This window comes from Meles meles, chromosome 13, assembly GCF_922984935.1.
Source record: "Meles meles chromosome 13, mMelMel3.1 paternal haplotype, whole genome shotgun sequence".
Classification (NCBI taxonomy): domain Eukaryota; kingdom Metazoa; phylum Chordata; class Mammalia; order Carnivora; family Mustelidae; genus Meles; species Meles meles.
Window position 1 is genome coordinate 45558336 of NC_060078.1, and position 24006 is coordinate 45582341.

Here is a 24006-nt window from a genome sequence, read left to right on the forward strand (position 1 = left end):
AGAGAGAGAGAGAATGCGAGAATATGGAGGGAGGGGCAGAGAGAGAGAGAAAATCTTAAACAGGTTCCATGCTCAGCATGGAGGTGGACATGGGACTGGATCTCAAGACCCTGAGATCAAGACCTGAGCTGAAACCAAGAGTCAGATGTTTGACCATTGCCTGAGCCATCCCGGCATCCCTTGGGTCACTTCTACGTACATCCTCTCAGCCAAAGCAAGTCAATGGCCAAGCCCAAAGTAAATGGGTGATATGTGCGTGCTGCCCACAGTGAAGCCATGATGAGGGGGCAGATGTGAAATCCTACTGCAAGGGCATGAAGAATTGGGACCAGTAACTCAACCAACACTTGCTCCATGGTTCTTCACATTCTAAATATGTGAATTCAGACCCACACACCTCTTAGCTCTCAGTAAGTGATCATGTACAACAGTTTAGGCTTAAAACCTTGTGGGAATTAAGAAAGCTCTGGCTACCAGAACCTACTGCATGTTGTGTTTCTCTCGGTAACTGTTCTGTGTATCTGCCTTTGTCCTTGTAACCCTCAGGTCCTAAACTCTGATGTAACTCAGGCCAGTCTGTGTGTGAGGCCATGAGCTGGGAGTTCTTTTGAGTCAGTGAGTTCTTTTGACTGGTTTCCACTTCCCTTTGAGGACATGTTCATTTGATCGGCAATTTTCAACCCTCTGGTGGGCCACCCGTGCAGAGCTCAGGCTGTGGTTGGGAAATTGCTGCTGGGGCATCTCAGCGGCCAGTGATCCACCCACACAGCCCCTAAACCTGACCTTTTCTCTCTCTTTCCATGTGCCCACCTGGTGCAGGCAGCAGCTGGTCCGACCTGGCCCACCCGACCCCCATCCCCTTGACTCTCTCTCCCCTCTCCTTCCACCTACACATGCCTCTATTCTCCACCCAGAGCCAGCCATTTATTCACTCATTTATTGACCTCCCCAAGCACACCTGCTGTGTCATACTCGGTGCCAGTCCCCGGGGGACACCCCTGAATTTGGCCCATAGTCCTTGTTCAGGGTCTGCAACCTAGCGTATGGCGTGACAGATGCCAAGCAGAGGTCTGTGTGAGGTGCCGGGCACATGGGAGCAGGCCCACACCAGACTTGTGGGAGGGGAGGGAGGGCAGGGCTCCCAGAGGCTCCTGAGGAGTGGGGGAAAGAGCAGATCGTGGAAGTTCAGCAGGTGCTGGAGGTTTAGATGGACAGTGATGGAGAGGGTTGAGGGTGGGGGCACCATAGCTACAGATGCTCTAGGATGCTACAAGGTCTGTGTGAGAACCGAGTGAAATGGAAATGGAGAAAGGCCTCCAAGGACAGGAGTTTGGCCCAGAGCACAGGACTGCTGGCTCTGAGAGGCACTTTGAGGAATCCTGTGGCTGCAGGGGGAAGGCTGGGCTGGAGGAGAGGAGAGGACCTTCTGGAGGAGTCTCCGCATCTGGAAGGAGCCAGCGGTGCTCCCTGAGGGCACCAACGGAGCACCTCCATTCTTGCAGGCTCCCTTCCCTGAGAGAAACAAGGGACGTTCTGTAGGATGGTTCCTTGCCCCCACAGAAGGGGGCTGAAGCTTCGGGGAGCCTCCTTCCTCCGCCATCCCATGTGGGTAAGGAAAGGGCGCCCCCTGGAGTGTGAACCTGAGGCTCCCCATGATTCAGGGACATACATCATTGAATCTGCATGACACACGTGGGAGGTAGGTCTTTAATTCCCATATTACTGCAGAAGAAACTAAGCTCCCAGAGGTTAAGCGTCTTTTCTAAGATCATAGGTTCAGGAGAAATGGTGCAAGAATACAGTCCCAGGACCACCGAGTTCTGAGCTCACAACCTTCCCAGCCTGCCATGGGTCTGCTCAGCATGTGGTTACGTGGCATCACGGATGGTTTACCAATAGGATTAAGGGTCAGGTACTAACCCCTTCTAAAATTTCACCTTGCACCCTGCATACACGCCCACATTTCCTATCACCCTTTCCTTGAACACTTTTCTATTATCTTGTATGCTAACATGAGTTTACTGATTTGTCTTATTTACATTGTCTCTCCCATTACTGGAACATAAGCTCCACAAGGGATTCTTGGCTTTGTTCACTTTTGTATCTGCAGCCGGAAGAACAATGTAGGAATGTAGTAGATGTTCAACAGACATTTGTTGAATGAATGAATGAGATGCCTGATTCCAGTCTCACCCTTGACAAACCTGGAATCAGCTGCTCAAAAGTGTTTTGACATCTGTCAGATTATGTGCACTGCTGTCCGCTTCTGGCTTATTGGATTGGGCCATATTTCTGTGAAATCACTTTGAAAGGCACAAGTGCACTACACTAAGGCAGAGTCGAAATTTGGAATGGAAAGGAACTCTAGAGCTCTCCTGCATCCTCTCGCTTTACAGCAGTGAGCACTGAGGTCCACTGATGAGCACACCTGCAAAGTGAGGCAGGGTAAGCAGTGGGGAGGTCAAGCCTGGGACCCCTGAAATGTCAGCCTGGGCATCTTCTGGGACCTGACCGCATGCCTCTAAGCACATTGGCTATAGCCACACGTAGAATTACTATTAACAGTGACCCCATTATTTTAAAGCAAGGGAGGCATTTTGAAAAATATTAAAGCTAACCAAATAAAAGTTATGAAGAAACATAATGGAACATCTTCCCCCAACTTTCTAAGATGTAGTCTGTTTTAATAAAAAGTAATGGACACGCAAGTTGCTTTGCAGCCATTGAAATTGACAAACTCCAAAATGACTTGTGGAAATGATGGCTTACAGTTTATGACTGTGGCAGCTCCTACTTGTAACCAGGCTGGGTTCCCAAAGTCCCTTTGGCAGTCAAATCCTTTCTCATCCCTTCTTCTCTCCTGCCCTTCCAGAGTAGTCACTCTGAATCATGACTTTGTTTAAGCTCCCTCTGCCACCTTCCATACTAGTTAAGAGTTGGCTGGTGATGTTGCCACAAAACATCACATCAGCAGATGAGAACTTTTTTCTTTAAGTCTGGGGTAAGAATGACCACATTCCTTAAATTCTCTATATCTAATTTAAACTGCTTTGCATCCCGATCCTGTGGTTCTGGTAAGATATGCAGTCTGTCATTTTCAAATTCCTCCCCTGTCTTTCAAGTTCACAGAAAGTTCCCCCAGTGTGCCCCACCTAGGAAGGTGGCCTCCCTGAGTGTCGCATGGTCTCCCCATGGGGCACTGGTATCTTTGTCCCTGTCCTCCAATGTGTTCAGATTCCTCCCCTCTTCCAGGATCTTGGGGTTTGACTCTTTTCTGGCCATGTTGTCATTACTGATGTCACACAGAAACCACCGAGTCAATGAACAGAAAGGTTTGGCTAATTTCTTGGAAGAGGCGATGGAAAATAACTTCTAGTGGTTGGGACAATGGCAATGTATATCTTAATCTTCCAAGAAACAGCTATTCAGTTAAGAATCAGCACAAAATGTGCTAATCAGGAATTCTGAATTCAGGTCGACTTTAGTTCTTAGCTGTAACCAAAATCCGCTTTATACCTCCCTGCTTTTATCTGGAGAAGAAGTAAAACCTTAACAAGGCTGGGATCCTAGATTTCAACTTCTGGCCAGTTCCTGAATCTTAGATTATAAAGACAGGGTAACCTACTCAAATGACTCTATAATTAGATTAATGAACATGAGTGACGTCCCCTGGGCTAAGGCAAGGGGAGGGAAGAAGAGGAAGGGTGGGTCTGACACCTAGAATTCCTGTGTCCTGGGTGAAGGAAAGCTCTTCAGTGCCAGGGTGAATGCAGGCCTCAAGAAAGGCTAGAAATAAGTGCTATATGTGAAATTAGTGATTCATTTGGTTTTTGAAAACTGATGGCCAGAATAACATGGACTTAAGGAAGCCCATTTGTGGTGGTGGTGATGGGGAGGGAGAGGAACAGCCAGCTGGAGACCCCTGACTATTATGTATCCAGACTTGGAAGAGGCTGGGTGCTGGGCCCAGTCCTGCTAACCTCACACAAACTGCCCTATTCTTCTGGGCAGAAGAAGAGAACCTCCCACAAGGAGCTGAGGACACTCACTAGCTGTTCTAAGGTGAACCAGACATCTTCCCTTTTCTTGAAAGGTGCTGGCGCCTCCTGGAGGCAGCGTGCCTTCCCTGCAGTCCACTTGTCTTCAGAGGGAATTTTATATACCCTGGTTAATGCTTAACTTTGTTTTTGTTTTTTGTAGTAGAAGTCATGAAAAAGAACTAAATATCATATAGTAAGAGATAAATCCCATAGAAAAATGTTTTGTTTTTCAAAATAAATTATTCTCCACGGTGTTTTGATTTGTGCCACTTCTCAAGAGAGAATTTCCAGAAACCAATTTTGAATGGGGGTTGGAAGGCAGTACATTCAGGGAGGAGGACTGGGCTTCCTTAAATTTAACCTTTTCTTCCCTGGCTGTCTAGTATTTTCCTGGGGGCGGGAGAGAGGAAGCCAGTGGCCTCTGATACCCTTGCGATTCTAAGCTGCTTGGATTAGCAAGCTATTTTCACTGCCAGCTGTCCTCATCAGCAAGGAGGTCCTCAGGCCAGGTGGCGGCTAATCCTATAGGACTGAGAAGGCAAGAGATGGGCGCCCTCCAGTGGGGATCTCCGAGGCAAGTTTCTTGGCCCACAAGTGTTTTTTTCTGAGCCATGTCCTCTCATTGCATTAAAGGTGTTACATGCAAGCAATGAATCATGGAACACTAATTACATCAAAAACTAATGATGTGCTGTATGGTGACGAACATAATACAATAAAAAGATAAATAAAGGTGTGTGGATAACCAAAACCCTCACTGACATGCAAACGTGGCCATTGGCTGTGTTGGGCTCTGTGGGGAGATGCAGAGACATAGCAAGCAGGAGGGCAAGAGGAAAAATGGCTGGGGTCCTTCACTCTGATGCTCCAGTGTGGTCCCTGGCTCCTGCTGGACTGGAGGCTTCAGACAAGTCTCCAGCAAGGATCCGGATGGTGAAGGTCCAGCCTGTCTGTGGGCTGGGGTTACCTTGGGAAATGGGGAGGACAGGTTGGCCCAGCCCTTCTCACTGCAGGTCGGTGGGTGCCTTGGTGGCGGTTGGTCCTCAAACAGGGGGAAATCTGAGAAGGTTGCATGTCAGAGCTATAGCCCTGACCGCAAGCTGAGCCACAGAAATGGGGGTAGGAGTCTGTGGTGGAGATTTAAGAACCAAGCCAGGGCCCCAAAACAAGGGAGAGGGAATGGCAGGTGGGCCCAAGGCAGAGTGCTATTAACTCAGACAACTCATCATCCTGGTGACTGTGTGGACACAGTGGGGTGGGGGTAGAGAGGAGGCAGTTTGGGTTAGTTCTCAGATCTCTGCCCTAATGTCAGGAGGGAGGTGTGGCTGTGCACAAGACAGGGTCTTGGGGACAGGAGCAGGCCTTAGCCAAGAAAGATGAGAGAAGGTAGAGGTGATGAGCTCATACTGGGACATCAAGAGCTCAAGAGGCCCGTAGTCTTTTGGAGCAGAGGCTCCTAGGCAGCTGTGGATCACGTAGCTCTCCCACTGGAAGAGAGGCCTAGTGGGATTTTGTTTTCCTTTTCCTATTTCTCCAGTCTTCTGTCTCCAAGAGGGTAACAATGAAGAAAACTGGCTCAGGAACACGGACGCTTTCTCTTTGGTCTGAACAGGACCCTTTTGGTCCACTTCTCCCACTTTAGTCCCTCTTCCCAGACCAGGCCCAGGGCCTCTTCATGATATGGTAGAAACAGCAGGGTCTTTGGAGCCAGGCAGATGTGGGGGTCAAAGCTCACCTATCCCCTAGCCCAGCTTCACCATACAGTGCAGTTTGTTGTGTAAAAAAAAAACAAACAAAAAAAAAAAACAAAAAAACCTCTGTGGTTGATAGAAGCAGAAAAAGAGGTCTTGAGAGGAGCCTGGCCCTCACCCAGTTTTGGAGAGGCATGCTGAGGGCTCAGGGTGGACAATGGACAGAAAAAATGAACTACTCAGCAAGACCTCAGCCATGGTCAGGCAGGGGACCGCCTCTGGAAAACGTTGCTCTCACTCCTGCTGAGTGAGGACATAACTCCTCTGCCCTGCACACTGGGCATCTGGCCACAGCTGCTGACCAACTCTCCCTTGCTTAAACATTCAACTTGCTTAGACTGATGGAATATTCTGCATAGGAACCACTCTGATTGGCCCAGGAAAGACCTCGTACCTATACCCTGCTGGTCAGGGAGCTGGGAAAGTGAACTTCTGCTGTGTTTGGCTTGATGGTGGGGAAGTGGTGTTAGATGGCATTGGTTGGACCCTGGATTGGTTCATTTCATCTTCATAGCCCCCAAGGTGCTATTATGCCTCTCATTGTACAGATGAGAAAACCGAGGCCCAGAGAAGTGAAGCAAGTTGGCCAGGGTTACACAGCTAGGAAGTGGCTGGCCTGCCTTTCCCCCAGGACAGTTTCAAGATGGAACCTGTCTTGAACCTGGGAACCTGGGCTCCCAAACACCTCACTGCTGCTATTAGTGAGTCTGTTTCCCACATGTTCATATGGGGAGCGATTCTCTGAACATTCAAAGGGGGTGCATATGTTGTGTGGCCTAACGGAGGACACATGTCCATTGTGCTACCCATGTGACCTCCTGTGAGTTATTGAGCTTCACTGAGTGTCAGCTGACTCCTGCAGAAATGGTAAGAATGGTTGTCCAGTGCTCGCTTCGACAGCACATACACACAAATCACAAGGTACAGAGATTAGCATGGCCCCTGTGCAAGGATGACATGCAAATATGTGATGTATTCCATTAAAAGAAATGGTTGTCCGTGCACTGTGAGGCTCGGAAGAGAACTATTTATGTCATCTACCCTAAGAGCTACTCCACCCCTTTCCCTATTTAAGACCCATGGAGATGTGTGCTGTTGGCAGACCCCCAGCACCTAGCCTGACACCTTAAACAAAATCAACTGTCAATAAATGTCAGTTGTGTAAATCAAGGAAATCCAAATGACGTCATAGGAAAACCCATGGAAAAAAATAAGCAATTATTAGTGATCACTAAGGCGTGGTTAGTGACTCAAGATATAATTTGTTTTATTTATTTCATTTTTGGAATAATGACTGCTACGTTTGAAAATTATGATCTATGCTTAATTATAAGGATTTAAGAGAAAAAGAAAAGTATAAAGACATACTCATTAAAATATTACCCCTGATTCTACCACCTAGAGGAACCATTGTTTGATTTAGGTGGTCCTAGATAGCTGTGTGTGGGGAGGGGTGGGAAGGAGGAGGGAGGAGAGAGAACCCCTAGAATATAAGCATGTAGGGGTGTCACACATCTGCCCGGATATTAATAGGTCTAATGAAGAAAAGGGTGAGATCCCCGTATCCATGCTCCTGCTAACGTTCAATCATGCACTTAACCTTATTTGAATTTAGCAGAAGGAAAAGGAACTGGAGTGCCTTCCATCAGAATTTTCCTATTTAGACAGGGTTGGCTCAAGGTTTTCCAGGTGGCCATGTCCCTAGATATTGGTGGTGACCCACGGGTGTGCTCAGACTCCACAGCTCTCTGGGAACTGGGTAGGGGGCTGTGAGTTTAGGGTTGTGTAGTGAAGTCAGCTTAGTGCCATGGGGGACGTCACCCATGGCAGCTCCATGCTGGACTCACCAGACAGCAAGCCCAGATGACACGAGGACTTCATCCTCATTAAACATCTTGGAGCATGGGTTCTGAGAGCATGGGTTCTGGGGGCTGTGGATGTCCCCACTATTCCAGCTTCATCCCTACCATGACTTTGGGCAGGGTCCTGGAAGTGTCTTACTTTAGGGTCCCTGGTGATTCCCAGCAGAGTAAGGTTGCTTGGATCCCAGGGGCCTCATTCCTCCAGGTTACCCCCAAGATCCCCATCTCCTTCTGGGGCTTGCTTGGCCCTGGAAGAGGTCTTGAGGTCTGCCAGTTTCTCTTCCTGTTAGGAGTGCGTTTGGTCGCTGGAGTCGGCACAGTGATAGGCTGCATGAGGCCAAGAAGGGCAGGCACCCAGACTCCCGCCCAGGGCCACTCCCCCCTCAAGTTGCAACTCTGCATGGCACTAGAGCTCACCTTTGGGTCCTGGCAGAAGCTGGAGAACAAGGCCGTGGGAGGAACAAGTGAACCGAGGAGAGACTTGCCATATAGAATAGGGCTGGGAGGATTCTAAGGGAAACTGCACCTGTCTTCAAGTGTCTAAGGGCTGCCACCTGGAGGAAAACAGACTTGCTGCCAGATACTCATGTGTGTTCCTTGGGCATCAGGTGCTGTGCTAAGTGGGGGGCAGTAGGAGTCAGGGGTCAGTAGGACGGTCATGGCCCCGGAGAAGCATGATGGGGACAGAAACAATCCCAGAGCATGGGGAAGGTGCAGATGCAGGGAGGGCAGAGTGGGGACAATGTGCTGGGGAAGTGGGGGGGGGGGTCCCTGGCCTGTGGACCTGCGCTGTCCCACAGGGGATCCCCCAGCTGGAGGCGGCCCCCGAGTACTGGGTGTGTGTGAGGAAGGGAATATCCTGTGAGTGCAGACTACATACCAGCTTTCAAAGTCTCCCTGCAAAACATCTCATTCATGATAATGTTTATCCTGCCGAAATGACACTACTGTGGATATAGTCGCTTAAATAAATTACACTATGAAAATAAGTATCACCTGTTTCTTTTTACTACTAGAAAATGACGAGTGGCGCGTGTGCTGGTACCTGCGGCTCACGCTGTAACTCTATTGGTTGGAACTGCTCTGGACCAGGGGTCGGTCATTAAGAAGCAGGGGTGCGGGTGCCCCTGGACGTCACCTCCTCAAAATAACTACTATGGAAGGGCTGCCTCTGAGGGGTGAGGTCCCTGTCCCTAGAGGCCCAAACAGAGATGTTGGCCGTGGTGAAGAGACCACTGGATGAACTCCAAGGGTGCCTCCAGCTCTGACTCTACCAGAGTTCAGCAGCCCCCTTTGCTGCCCCTCGGGGCCTCAGGCAGGACCCCGAGCTGGAGCGCCCTTTGTCTGTGGCCCGGAAGTCCCGCCCACCCCGGGGCTCCGCCTCGCCCTCAGCAGAGTGTGCTGGAGCATCTCCTTGGCTCTGGTGAGGGCTGCTTCAGCGGGAACAGCCACATGGGGCACCACGCCCACCCCTTCCCAGGAGCTGCCATCTGCAGCCCCCACCGAGCGGGCCGTGGGGATGGTGATGTAGAGATGGGTGTCGTCTACATGGTAGGTTTGGGGTGGTTGGCAGCCACCACTGGTCACCTCCCCAATGACGAGTGCCCGGCCCAGCCTCTTCATGATGTAGGTAAATTCCTCCGCGGCGCCGGCCGTCAGGGCACTGGTCAGAATGGCCACGTTCTTCTTGGAGCCGTAGCGTTCACCTGGAAAATAGAAGGTCCTTCAAGATGGCGAGTCCAGTCAGCACCCCGGGGCACTTCCCTTCTCCATGCTGTCTGGACCCGCAGAGAGGAAGGCCTGGAATTTAGTTCTGTGGCCTTGTGTCCACGTGCAAATCACTCTTTCCTGAGCCCCAGCTCTGCATCTGTAAAATGGAGATGAGAACATGTGCCCCAGAAAAGGAGGTGCTTCCTCTTCATGAATAATGAGAATGCCTAACCTGACCAGTCTCACTTTTCACTCCGGACTCCAGGAAGAGCCAAACGTGCAAATTCAGGGCAACAACTCTCAAGGACAGCGATGTCTGATAGAAATAAGGCAAGAGCCAGAATGTGAGCCTCAGATGACACTGTAAGTTTTCTAGAAGTCACTTTAAACAAGTGAAAAGAAACAGGTGAAATGAATCCTAATAACGTTTTATTTAACTCAGTAGAGTTCAAAAATGTAATCCACAAAAACTGAGATATTTTACATCTTTATTTTTCCATAAAAAGTCTTCCAAATATGGTGTGCACTTTCCACTTTCCACATCTCAGTTCATATGAGCCCTGTTTCAATGCTCAGTGTGGTGTGTAGGTCCCAGGTTAGACTCCACAATTCTAGGACCCCCTGATCTGCAGATTTGAGTCTGTTTGTACCTCTTGGTTTTGAATGTCTATTTGAATTTACAATTCACCCGGTTCTAATTTTTATTTACATTTTACAGTATTTTTGAATGTATGTCTTGCAGCTCCCCTTAAATCCTCGTTTGATAAGGAAGTGTACCAGTGAGAACCGTGGGGTGATTTTCTGGTCATATGCACCCCCCCACCGTTGGTCCCCCAGCCCCTTGTTGGATGGGAGTGTAGGTTCCTTGGTTTATCGTGCTGAGCAAGGGAGTCAGAGTGAGCCTGTCACCCACAATGGGGCCGTGAGAGCCCTGGGCCTGCACTTGCTCCTCTGGCCACTGCTCTGGGCCCAGAGCCACTAACTTTCTTCAAGCAAGTATTCTGAGCTTCTGCTGGGAGCTCAGGCAGGATGGGCACTAGACACCATCTAAGGTTTGGCGATGGGCAGGGGGATCCTTCTAGTTTTGGATTTTGTTTTGTAGGCTGATGCTTGCAGTGGTGAGAATGGAAGGCATTTTGGTTTTAGACAAACTAGTGTTCAAATTCTGGCTCTTTCACGTACTAACTGGGTGATGTTGGATGAGATACTCAACTCAGTTAAGACTCATTTTTTCTTCTCTAGAAATTAAATATAATGGTAGCATTTTGCAGGGATTAGGATCATTGTAAAAGTACACAGCATAGGGCAGGGACTTTATATTCCCATTTACTATCACTTTTCCCTGAATTCAAGCTATCTTTCTTTTTCCTGATTTTCCAGAAGCTTCTGGAATGAGAATAGGAAGAGGAAATCTTCTACACATACCTGCGAGCCGGGAGTGGGTCCAGAGCTCACTGACAGAGTCATTGGGCCGGCTGTAGATTTTGTCCAACAGAATTGGAGGGCCTTCATTGAAGAAGTAGGAGCACAGGGCAGAGATGGAGGAAGTGGGGCCACCAATGTTGAATCTGAAGGAAGGGAAGGAGGAACCAGTGGGGAGGAGTTCACAGGGAGGTCCTCAGTTCCCCTTTGAAGAGCCTGGGATCTTTGCCATGAGGAGGTCATTAATACCAGGCAGCCTCAGTGCCCCATCCTAGTGCCCCATCTTCCTCCTACAGAATTCCTTGGTTGGTATTTCCCAGGATACAAGTCTTGAAAATAGGAGACTTTGTGTAGGAAATATTGAATGCCATAACTACCCCTTCTGATCAAAGATTAATACATTATGTGATACATACTGTAGAAATTCTATTAAAGGCTCTGACAAGTCATGCAGTTGTGAAATTTTTGATAAATTTTCCCCACTTACTGATTATGGATGGCTCTCCTACACCCCTGCTGCCTGTGAGGATGCAGCCTTCCCCAGCTGTATTCTCCATAATTTCACAAAACCCACTGGACACTTTTGTTGTTGTGTCCTCATGGGGTACTTAGTGTAGCGGAGTACTCAGAACTGTGGAACTATATTGGGTGGGGGGATGGGGTGGGGGAGGGGAGAGCCTGTGCTTATCCTAGGACATGCACAAGGTGAACTACTTGGGCCTCTGTCTTCTTATTTGTGAACAAGAAATGCGGGCTGGTAATATGTGAGGAGTCTCTTCTGGTTGATGGTCTAGGATGGCCCGACGGGGCTTAGGACAGGGTTTAGGGCCTGTGACCTCAGCATCTGAACCTCCTCCAACCTCTGGGTGGAATGGTCTTTAAGCAAAGCACACCTGTAGGCTGGGCCACTTACTTTTACAAATGTGGTCTCACAGTTCAGCAGAAAGGGACTTAGCCTGAGCATCATCTGCATGTTCAATATGTGTTTGAAGGATAAAATCTTCAGGAGTACGACAGGAGCACTCGAGCACAAATTCTGGACATGGACACACACACACACACACACACACACACACACACACACACATACCCCCGAGCCCTGGGAGGTGTTTCCTCTTCCAGGGAGAAAAAGCCTCTGAGATCCAGACCTCCGTGTGAGACCAAGAACTATGGCTGAGCTGCAGGTCATGACTCCATAAGTTCTGGCAGCTTCTCTCCTGCAGCTGGGGGGTGGGGGTTTCGGCTCGGTGGGGAGGGGGAGCGGGGGAACAGTCTGCCTCTCCCTGTGTCCACAGAGGGTGCCCAGGACGATCATGGAAGCCTGGGCCTGGTCCCTGCAGGTCTGGACTCTGTTCTTCCACCCCTTCCAGGAGGGAGGTCGCTAGCTGAAAGCATCCCTCTAACAGTCATTTTGTGATGCAAAGAATTCTTTTTGCAACAATAGTGGCTAATGTGCAAATTCTCTCTGGGACTCTGGCTTTCTTGCTTTCTTTCTTTCTTTTTTTAAGATTTTATTTGTTTATTTGACAGAGAGAAATCACAAGTAGGCAGAGAGGCAGACAGAAAGAGGGGAATTCTGGTTTGCTTTCTTTCTTTCTTTCTTTAAAATTTTACTTAAATTCAATTAGCCGACTGATATACGGGACTCTGGCTTTGTAATTCTCATGATGGAAGTGGTCATGGGCTGCTTTTGTATGACATGATAGGCACAGCTGCAGGTGGTGGCCTAGCTGTCCCAAACATGATTGATCATCAGAATCACCTGGGATGATGTCTTTCAAGTACACAGAAGAGGAGCCTTCACCCCTGGTGCTCTGGGTTCAGTAGGGTGGCATTGGGGCCTGGGAATCTGTTCTTAATGTCTCCCTTTGCCCCTCTCTCTCCACTGAATCCTATGACCAGGCAAACCTGGGAGTCAAGGGGTAGCCCAGTGACTCTCAGCCTGGAATTGACATTGGGATCATCTGAGGAGCTTAAAAAGACCACCATTGCTGGGGCTTTCTGCAGCCAATGAAGCCAGGACCCCCAGGGCCAGAGACCTCTGCCCGCACCTCCCCGCTCCCTGGACCACTGACCTCATGTCAATAATCATGGCGTCCGTGTGCACGATCTTCTTCCAGACGTGTTCCACCAGCAGCTCTGACACCTGGGTGAGCAGCTCACAGTCTCCAAACATGTCAAACCTCAGGTAGCCAAGGTTGTCCTCAAACACATTAGTATGAAAGGAGAACTTGATCAAGTCCTCAAAGACTTCAGGGGAAGGGATCTGAAAGATCGGTGGGGAGGGTAGGGTAGTGTCAGCAAAGGAGCAGGTTTTACAACTCAGGAAAGTGGGCACCATAGTTTTCCTTTACACATGAATGACACTGAGGGGTGGAGGGGACTGACACTTCTGAAAGAGGCAGTAAGTGTCAGGACCTTTTCCACTGGAGAATCTAGGAGATTATGTGTGTGGTGGTCCTGGGATGTGGACCTGAGTTTGGCAGGATGTGGTTGGCAGACTCCTTACAGAGAACACTCTGTGTGCCAACCCTACTCCGGGGGCCATGGTTTCCAGAGCTGCAAGGCCCAGGTGTGGTCATGGTCTCTACTCTGACTCCTCCTCCCACCCAGACATTCACAAGACACTACCTGATGACTCTGAATTCAACTTCCTCTCCTTCCCTGGGGAAGGGAGGAAGACATTAGCTAGCTACTGGGCCTCTGAGTCTTTAGTAGGGGTTTGGCCCACTGCTGAGCACATTGGAGCCCTTACCATCATCCTCAGGGCACCCTGTAGCATCCCCATCCTTTCAATGAGGAAACTGAAACACAGAGTGATTAAGTAACTTGCCCAAGGTCACACAGCCAGTGTAGAAGCTGGTATAGAAGCTGAATCCACATGTGACTCTAAACGTGGCTACATTGGGAAGGGGTGAGTCCTCAATTTGGAATCTGGTGGGCCTGCAAGCCTAGCACAGTGTTGGCACATACAAGGCTCCCCCAACATGCCTTGTGCCTCCTCTTCTCTCTGCAGGACTGCTAGAAGGGCACAGGCGGGCTGGAATGAGAGCAAGTAGTGTACAGGGACACTGCTATTAACTGGGACGTCCAGCCTCCCAGGACTCCTCTGCCCTCAGTCACAAGCTCTTCGACCATTGGCCCCTCTCCTCTGCACCCCCTCTGGGGTTCCATTCACTTTTTTGTAAAACGGGAATGGCGATTCTGCAGCAGTTGCTTCTGGTGCCCTTAGCTCTCCTCTGACTTTGGCTGCCACCGGCCTTTGCTACAGGGGCCTGCCTCTGGCACACTCCATGTCTTCCCACCCTCTCCTTCAAGACCTTCTCCAAGTTGCCTCAGAGTCTGAAAGAGTTCACGTTGGCAGAGGGACCTTCAGTCGATGAAGGACAGGAGCTACAGGTCCCATCTGTGGATGGACAGCCCCGGGAGGCCTTCCCTACACTTGTTAGGATCCCACTGGAATCTTCAGAAGCAACAGTCTCAATAATGCACCTACCTGTTCCCCTGCCCGTTTCCCTCCTTCCCACTCTCTCTGCTCCCTCCCTCCTGCTTCAGAGACTGCCTCCCTCACAAATTGCCTGCATCCCTCACAAATTGCCTGCATCCAAGACCTGCTTTCCAGGGAACCCAAGACAAATTCTGGCCTGCCTACTCGAGACGATGCAGTGAAATGATGGATGATCAACCAGGTGGAGAGATGTTGTAAATGCTGCCTTTCGATGAAGCTCCTAGCTGACGGGAGCGTCTGGGCCATGGGTCTGGAGAACTTTCCCCTCAACCACCCAGCAGCAGAAATCCTCAACCTTGAGTGAAACAACTTTCCAGTGTTTCCCCAGACATCCTTACTGGCTTCAAATAAACTGATCACAATAGCCTTGCTCCGAATTTGCCATCCAGCCGGCCCTCGGTTCAGAGTGCACGCCCACCGAGAGAGCTCCTTCCAGATGTAGGGAAACCACAATGACATGCGTGGTGGGAGGGGAGGAGAAGACAGTCAGGGCCTCACCACGGCTGTGGTTCTTGGGACTGTGCGTTGGCACCCCTGACCATGCCCCAGCTCCATGCTTTAGCTCTGAGACAACTGTGAGGCCAAGACTTCTGCCTGCTTCTCTCTCCATCCCCTCAACTCCTTCCCACAAACTGCAGCCCCCCAAGGCGGGCAGGTGGTGAGAACGAACACAAACCTCGTGTTGCTAGAGGAGGAAACCATTATGACTTCTCGTGACCTGACCTTTACCTTACCACTGACTATAAGAAGTGCTGCAAACATTTGCCTTCTGCCCCGCTAAGAATGAAATTCCTTCTCTACCAGGACTTTTCACACTGAGCTCCTGTGGGTACCAGTGTTCTACAGAGCTGCTCAGGGACCTCATGGATGCGAGAAGGGGAAGGGATGACAGGAGGAGAGGAAGGAAAAGGTGTGACTGGTGAGCCCTTAAACCCAGAAACAAGTCTGGAGGCCTTTGTCTTGCACCATGCACAGAGTCCTAGGCTAAGTGCCCCTCGTATCTCACCTGCATGGGCACGATCCCGGGAATGCGGTCCTTGGCATCCTCGGGGATGTGGGCTGTCTTCAGGTGTGGGTCTCCAGACAGCATCTGCAGATCGGCGCCCAGCATCTCAGCCAGGGCCCCTTCTGAGGTCACCCTGGAGTAGCGGCCCTGCAGACGGCTCAGCTTGGCAGCCATCTTGGCCCCCAGTTCCGGGGAGGCATAGTTATCGGCCACCAGCTTCCCAGTGGTCTGCAGTACCGTGGGCACCTTGGCACGCAGGGCCACTATGTCCCGGGCTGTGGAGAGGGCCTCGCTCATGGGCACAGTGATGTCTGGCTCCACCCCAGCCAGGTCCCAGGCCTCACCTGTGCTGGCGCTCAGGGCCATCTGCGTGGGCATGGAGGCATACAAGGGGCTGCTGCCCACCTGGTAGATGCCCAGGGAGAGTGCTCCTCCAGCGGTGGGCTCCCCAATGACCGTGGCCCGCTGCAGGTCTTGCATGGTGTGAGCAAAGGCCTCGGCGGCTGACCCGCTGATGTGACTCATCAGGATGTAGAGGTCCTTGTGGGGGCCGTAACGCTGACCAGCCACCTGTGACAGGGTCCACACCTCTGTGACCCTTGAGGTGGCCCTGTCAAAGACAGAGTAGAGGTGCTGGCGGGGCTCTGCCTCGAAGAAGTAAGAGCAGAGCAGCGGCACCGCGGTGGAGTAGCTCCCGGGGTTGTACCGTAGGTCGACGACCAGCGCTGCCGTGTCCACCAGCCTTTGCCACACCAGCTGCACCAGCTGTGGCCCGATGGCCTTCACTGTCTCCAGCTCAGCCATGGCATCGAAGCGCAGGTAACCCAGGTGACCGGGCAGCACCTCTGTCTTAAACAGGGCTTCGATGAGGTAGGATACCTCCTCTGGGGAGGGGACGGCGGGGGGTGGTGGGGGCACCTCCTCGGCCACCATCTCACCGGGGCTGTGGAACACCAGCAGGCGGTGATCCCCAGACATCTCCTGCAGGTCCGCCGTGAGCTGGGAGGCCAGCGACTCCAGGTCCACAGCAGTGCGATAGGCCCCCTGGGCCAGCTTGGCCCGCAGCAGGGCGCTGGTCTGCCCCACAACCTCTGGCCGTGCGTAGTGCGCCTCCACCAGGTGCCCCGTGCCCTCCACCAAGGCCTCCAGGCTGCGGTGGAACTCCAGCACCTCTTGGGCCCTGTCCAGGGCCTCCTCCGCCAGCACGATGGCATCAGGCACCACGCCGCCCCCCAGCCAGCATTCGCCATGGTTGTCAATGAAGGTGAGCACGGGCACCGTGAGCACCAGGTCCCCCTCGGGCGTTTCCAGCAGAGGCACCGTGCGGGTGTGCAGCAGGCTGCCCGCAGTGATCTCACCCACCAGCGTGGCCCAGCCCAGCGACTGCATGAGGAAGGCCAACTCCTCGGCGGCGGTGGCTGTTCGGTGGCTGGTGAGCAGGTACACGCCGCGCTGGGTGGGGTAGCGCTGGCCCAGCAGCTCCATGCGGCTGAAATGCTCCTGCGTGACGTTGGTGCGGCGGTCGTACGTAGTGAAGAGGCGCATGGAACCGGCGTCTGGGCCCTGGAAGTAAGAGAGCAGCAGGGGCACAGCCGAGGATGGCCCCCCGGGGTTCTGGCGCAAGTCCATGATGAGGTGTTCCGTGTCCTGCAGGGGCCCCCACACCTGACGCGCGATGTAGGGGCTCAGCGCCTCCAGCACCGAGGCGTTGGCAAAGCTGTCAAAGCGGAGGTAGCCCACGTTGCCGGGCAGCACGGACACCTGGAACATAGCACCCACTAGGGCTTGCCGGGCAGCCTCATTGTCGGGCACCGTGGGGACCACCTCCGGAAGGTCATCCTCTCCAACCTCGGGCCCAGAAGAGGTTTCCTTGGGCCTCACGGCCCGTACCAGGAGCCTGGGGTCCTCGGACGCAGTCTGCAGACCTGCGTTGAGCTTCGCTACCAGGTCCTCCTCGGAGACCACCGCAGAGAAGTCCATGTTGGCCAGGTGGTGCAGCAGGGCGGGCACGCGGTCCACCAGCGTGTAGTAGGCCTGGAGCGCCCCCTGCAGGCGCCGCACCACTCCGGGCAGGGCCCGGCGCAAAGTGAGGATGGCCAGGGCTTTCTCTAGGGCCTGCTCTGCTGGTGTCCCCACACAGGGCAGCACCCCGCTGCCCTCCCAGGTCTGGCTGCCCCCTCCCAAGGGCCCTAGAGACCTGGACACGGGCACGGTGAGGAAGAAGTCGGACTGGCCTATCCTTAGCTTCTGGAGGTCCAGGGCACCCCCCCCAGTCCGCTCGCCCACCACAATGGCCCTGCGCATCTGTTTGAGGATGTAAGTGATGTCCTCAGCCACGCCCCCAGTGTGGCCGCTGGTGAGGACCACCACGTCCTTGTCCGCACTGTACCTTTCTCCCAGGACCTGGGGCAGGGTCCAGATCTCAGTGGTTGTATTGGAGGGGCGGTCGTAGATGGTATCCACGTGCAGGACTGTGTTCCCTGGGTGCAGGTAGGAGATGAAGTAGGGGATACCAGAAATGTGGCCCCCAGTGCAGTGTCGGAGGTCCAGCACCAAAGCGGAGGTGCCCATGAGCTTCCTCCAGACGCTGGCCACCAGGAAGCTCCCCAGCTTGCTCACCACCTCCTGGCCTGGGATGTCATCCACACGCAAGTAGCCCACGTTGCCCTCCAGAACCTCGTGGCGGATGCCTTTCTGCAAGCGGGCAAGCAGTTCCTCTTGGGTGAGGTTGGTGAGGGCTGGAGCTTGCCGGGGAGCCTCCAGGGTGCTGGGCTCATAGGAGATGACCAGGCGAGGATCGTTCAAGGAGCTCTGCACCCCAGTGGTCAGCACATGGGCGAGAGTCTGCGGGTCTGAGATGGTGAGGATCTCCCGGCTCTTGATGGCCTGCTCGATGGCTTCCTGCATCCCCATCAGGTTCTCTGGGAAACAGTAGTTATCCAGGAGGACCTTGGCCATGTCCAGCACCAGGCTTGGCTGGAACAAGTGCGTGGGGCCGGCCAGACCACAGAGCAGCGTGGACAAGATCAGGGCCCATTCTCTCGTCATGGGGATCCGGCAGGAGAGCTGCACAAAAGCCCCCTAGACTGTGTGTGAGGCCACAGCACTGCTGTGTGGCTGCCTTCCTCCCTCGTCCTTCTCAGCGGGCGGACAGAAGGTCTGGGGCTAAACTCGGGAGTTGGGGTGCGGCTTCCAGCTCCAGTAAGCCTTTAATCCTGTCTAATTCCAGTGCATCAGCCCTAGGGACTGGGGAGCAGGGGCCCAAGTGGTTTGACCCAGAAGGTGCACTGGATCTCGTCTTGCTGTGCCACTTCTGTATATAGTAATCTGAGTAACTACTGTTTACTCTGAGTTCCTGCCACACGTCAGGCTCTGTGCTACGCTTCACAAGGTAACCGTTTTTTACTAAAGCCTAGCAAAATAAGAGCTATTAACTGGCTCTCAACAGCACTTCCCCACCACACCAGGTGATCCGCGTTCCGGGAACTAGGTAGGACTCATTGGAGCCCTGGCTCTGTGACTCTCTACTCTGTGGCCTTAGGGAAGTGTCTTACTTATTATGTAAATTAAGTAAGAAACTATGTGTAAAGCATCTCTTGGTTTCAGGCAAGAAGGGAGCATTCCCTTACTAGTAATTTCTCCGTGGTGGAAATGATCTCCACTGCATGGCTGAAGAAATGGAGATCTGTCGCTCCCTGCGGCCCATCATCTTAGGTGGGGGTTGAGGAGGCATTGAGACCAAGTCTGGGGAGGGGCCTGCAGTCGGCTCTGGCAGTGCAGAGGCTGAGTCTGAGGCTGCCATCCACTTCAGGGGTGGAAGTTAATTTCTATATCTTGCTAATGCATCCGGGGAATTGGAGGCCCCCCCCCCACTTTTAAACAGTAAGAATACAATGTCTGGACCTCACTGCGGTATGTGGTGTATGGGTTGGGTGTCCGCCTTCCAGACACCACGGGATCAGTGATTCCAGATCTGATGAGGTGGTCTCTGTGACCTAACAGGTTCCATGCTCCTTGCTCAAGAAGACCCCTGCTGGTTAAGGGCTCCGTCCATGGTCCGCTGTTTGCAGGGAGAACCCAGCTGTAGAACTTGGGTCTCTGCAGTCCCAGGCCTCCCAGGCATCCAGATCACTCCCCCACCTGCATAGAGCACACAGGCCTGTCTCAGGTGACCAGCTGGACTCTAAGCCTCCCTCCCAGCTTCTGCTCCTTCACATGGAAGTGACATGCTTGCAGCTGACTTGCCCCAGATCTCCAAGAATACCTGCCAAGGAGCCTAGAGTCAAGAGCCCCTGGTTTGTCTCCGCATCTCTCTGGGGATGGGCACTTCCCATATTTAATGGATACCCACCACTCAGAGTACGCATGCCGGGGAGAGCGCTGGGAAAGCGGTTCCCCTCAACTCACTTGCCCCATTAGCCCCACACATGCTCCTTGGGGCCTGCAGACAGCCAGCAGGTGCTCACGTGTGCCTCAGCAGGCAGCTGCAGGAGCTGTGCCCAGGGACAGGGGGCTTTCTCAGCACCCTCGAGAACCACAATCTGCTCTCTGGAACTCATTATCTGGGAATGTTTACCAAGTGGTTTATGAAGGCCAAAGAGGTCAATTAGCTAAAACAAACATATTTTTAGCTCATTAGGATTTGTTTAATGCCCAAGTGACATATGGTCACATCACTCCACTGTTCACAGCCAATGAGGTAAGCCCGATTTATTATAACAATAAGGTCTCCTTAGCCCCCACTGGGAAGAGTGGGCCATCCGATCTGCCTCTATTTGGGGAGTCACATGTCAGAGTGTGCCATCCTGGGCCTCTGGGAGCTCTTCTCTGTCCTTGCTTGAGCTCAGGCGGAGCCTGGGGACCAGGAAGGGCAGAGGATAAAGATGACCGGGACAAGTCCTTTGGGGAAAGTGCTTCTCCTGGACTCTTCTTAAAATGCAGTTATGGGATGGGATGCCTGAAGCCATTGCTGGGCACCGATTTCTGGGGATGGATGGCCCAGAGCCTCGCAGTGGATGTGGGCAACAGAATGGAGGTCTGTCGCGTGTCACCACAGGGGCAGAATTAGTGCCTGCAAGGAGACATGGTGTTTCCTCCTGCGGGTGTGGCCAGAGGCCAGTGGGAGAAAATTCTCTCCCCAGAGTTCGTCTTTCTCTCTGTGTTCTTTATGGACAGTTTCAAGCAGTACAGCAAATATCCATGTCCTCAGATTTTAACATTGACATTTTGTTACCCCTTCTTTATCTCACCTCTGTCTCTCTTACTCTCTCTCTAAACCTCAAACCAGCATATTTTTTTTTCCCTTTTTATTAATTTTTTCAGCGTAACAGTATTCATTCTTTTTGCACAACACCCAGTGCTCCATGCAAAACGTGCCCTCCCCATCACCCACCACCTGTTCCCCCAACCTCCCACCCCTGACCCTTCAAAACCCTCAGGTTGTTTTTCAGAGTCCATAGTCTCTTATAAACCAGCATATTTTTTTTAATGCATTTCAAAGCAAGTTATATCCTGTCTTTATTTTGTTTTAATCCTTTTTCTTTTTACTTTTTCTTTTTTTTACTTTTTTAAAAATAAGAGTAAAACATACTCATTTTTACAAGTTAAATAATTCATAAATGTGTGAACAATCTTTTTCCAAAGCCATTCCAATCCAGCCAATAATAATGTGTATTACACATACATAAATAATGTTTAATGTGTGGCTGCCCTTGCTTTTCTCTGGGTTCATACATAAATGCACATATATAGGAGATGTACAGTCTGTTCATCTAAGGATGTCTATCCATTCACCCATCCATCCATCCATCCATTCATCCATTTAGTGTCATCTGTGTTCACATAGAGTCCATACTGTGTATACATGGTAATTTGCCTTTTGTTTTACATACTTAAACATACACCAGAAACAACCTCACTGCTGAAGCATATACATAGTTTATCCTTTTAATGGCTGCATTGCAGCCATTTTACTGATCTGTTCTCCTTGTGAGAGAGATTTTAAGTTGTTTCTGTTTTTATTTCTATAAACAATATCATTATAAATGTTCTCAAAGACGTGTTCTTAAGGACTAGTGTTTCTTGTTTCTGTAAATTCCCAAAACTGGGCTCACTGAATCGAAGAGTATGTGTATTTGTTCACTTGTTTCCTTTATCATATTTTCAGTAACTTTTTAAAAAATTTATTTTCAGTGTTCCAGAATTCATTGTTTATGCACCATACCCAATGCTCCATGCAATACATGCCCTCCATAATACCCACCACCAGCCTCATCCAACCTCCCACTCCCCTCCCCTCCAAAACCCTCAGTTTGTTTCTCAGAGTCCACAGTCTCTCATGGTTCGTTCGTCTCACCCTCCGATTCCCCCCAACCCACTTCTCCTCTCCATCTCCCAGTGTCCTCCGTGTTATTCCTTATGCTCTACAAGTAAGTGAAACCATATGATATTGACTCTCTCTGGTTAACTTATCTCACTCAGCATAATCTCTTCCAGTCCCGTCCATGTTGATACAAAAGTTGGGTATTCATCCTTTCTGATGGAGGCATAAGACTCCATAGTGTATACGAACCGTATCTTCTTTATCCATTTGTCTGTTGAAGGTCATCTTGGTTCTTTCCACAGTTTGACAACTGTGGCCATCGCTACTATGAACATTGGGTGATAACTTTTAAGTTATCTGTAAATGTGTATTTTTTCTGTGTTTTTTTTTTCTTAAAACAACTTAATGTATGACTGACACACATGGAAATGACCATATTCGAAGTGAACAGTCCGGTGAGTTTTGACATGTGTATTCTCCTACGGAACTATCACCCAGCTCAAGATCATGTATATTGCCCTCATCCTCAAATTTTTATCATGCCTCATTGTTATGCAACCCCCCCTTACATCTCCATCTCCAAGCAAACACTGATCTGTCTTCTCTCACCACTGTGGATTCGTTCTCATTGTCCAGACTTTAAATGAAATTACAACATGTGTACTGTTTTTTTCCCTTCCTGTCTTCCTTCATTCAGCGTCATGAGTTTGAGATGCACCTATGTTGTTGAGGGCAAGGTTAGTTTATTTATTTTATTGCTGAGTGGCATTCCATGGTATGGATCTACCGCCATCTGTTATCCACTCTTTGGTTGACTGACCTGCAGCTTGCTTCCACATGTAACTGTTACAAATGCAGCTGCAGTGCGTGTTTAAGTATAGGATATATGGTTTTATTTTCACCAGGACAGGAATGCATGTTTAGCATTTTAAGAAATAACCGGTTTTCCAAAATTTAAATTTATACCAGCAGTGTATGAGATTTCCAATTCCTCCACATCAATGCCAACAATTGGTATGTACGGTCCGACTTTAATTTTAGTTATTTTAATGACTATGGAGTGACTTCCCATTATGATTTGAGTTAACATTTCCTTGATGACTAATAGTGTTGAGCATCTTTTAATATATTTATTGGCCATTTGTATATATTCCAAGATGAAGTATCTGTTTAGATCTTTTGCATATTTGTTGGGGCTGATGGGGATGTCTCGGAGTGGAATTGCTGGGTCATGCAGTAATCCTCTGTTTAACTTTTTGAGGAACCGCCAAACCATTTTCCCCTTGCAGCTGCACCATTTTGCGTTCCTGCCAGCACGTCTGAATGTTTGATTCCTCCACATCCTTGTCAACACTCATTATCCTCTGGCTTTTTGATATTAGCCATCCTAGAGAGTGTGACGTCGCTTTGATTTGCATTTCCCTACTGACTCGCAATGCCAACAAATATTTTTTCATGTGCTTATTGGCTATTTGCATATCCTCCCTAGTGAACTGTCTATTCAGGTTCTTTGTCCCATTTTTAAATTAGGTCATTTTCCCCTTTATTACTAAGTTATAAGCATTCTGGTACAAGTCCTTTATCAGACATATGATTGCAAAAATCCCCTTCTATTCCATGGGTTTTCTTTTCACTTTCTTGCTGGTGTCCTTTGAAGTTCCACATTAAAAAAAAATTGGGGGGGTGTCTGAGTGGCAGTTAAGTGTCCAGTTCTTGGTTTCAGCTCAGGTCATGATCTCAGAGTCTTGAGATCGAGCCCCATGTCAAGCTCTGCACTGGGCATAGAACCTGCTTAAGATGTTCCCTCTGCCCCTTTCTGCCCCCCTGCTCACACATGTGCACGCTCTCTTAATTTTTTTTTTAATTTTGATGATGACCAGTTTATCTAGTTTTTCTTTTGTTGTTCTTGCTTTTGATGTCATATCTAAGACTCCTTTGCCAAATCCAAGGTCATGAAGACTTATCTTTATATTTTCTTTTTTTAAAGATCTTTTTTTTTTATTTGACAGAGAGACAGAGAGATAACAAGTAGGCAGAGAGGCAGGCAGAGAGAGAGGGGGAAGCAGGCTCCCCGCTGAGCAGAGAGCCAGATGCAGGACTCAATCCCAAGACCCTGGGATCATGACCCCAGCCAAAGGCAGAAGCTTAATCCACTGAGCCACCCAGTCACCCCTATCTTTATATTTTCTTTAAGAGTTTTATAGTTTTAGGTCCTATGTTTAGGTCTTTGATCCATTCTGAGTTGATCTTTGTATATGATGTGAGGTAGGGGTACAATTTCATTCTTTTGCTTGTGAAAATCCAGTAGTCCCAGCACTTTCTCATTTGATCTTTAGTAGTAGACCCAAGGAACAAGATACAGAGATAGATGTATAGAATATAGAT

At 50.4% G+C, this 24006-nt stretch overlaps 1 protein-coding gene and 1 non-coding gene across 2 annotated transcripts; one reads left to right on the forward strand and one right to left on the reverse strand.

The window, feature by feature from the left end:
- Window positions 1-6675: 6675 nt before the first annotated feature.
- Window positions 6676-6778, forward strand: LOC123955878. The gene has a single exon (XR_006821419.1). It is a non-coding gene; the product is annotated as a U6 spliceosomal RNA (small nuclear RNA).
- A 1068-nt stretch (window positions 6779-7846) lies between these two features.
- On the reverse strand, window positions 7847-18347 carry RBP3 (retinol binding protein 3). The gene is made up of 5 exons (XM_046026592.1): window positions 15300-18347; window positions 12861-13051; window positions 10789-10931; window positions 9022-9359; window positions 7847-7936 (listed from the first exon to the last, which is right to left on the reverse strand). Exons 1-5 carry the CDS (start codon window positions 18345-18347, stop codon window positions 7847-7849), a joined length of 3810 nt encoding a protein of 1269 aa, XP_045882548.1.
- Between the last annotated feature and the right edge of the window lie 5659 nt (window positions 18348-24006).

Bases quoted from the DNA above. Each gene is read 5' to 3' on its own strand.
- RBP3 (XM_046026592.1), bottom strand. From the start codon at position 18,347: ATGACGAGAGAATGGGCCCTGATCTTGTCCACGCTGCTCTGTGGTCTG. The intron at 13,052-15,299 runs GTGAGATACGAG...CCGATCTTTCAG, and splicing joins CCGGGATCGTGCCCATGCAG to ATCCCTTCCCCTGAAGTCTT. The intron at 7,937-9,021 runs GTGGGCGGGACT...CACTCCTAACAG, and splicing joins GGGCGAGGCGGAGCCCCGGG to GAAGAGAAACTGGCAGACCT.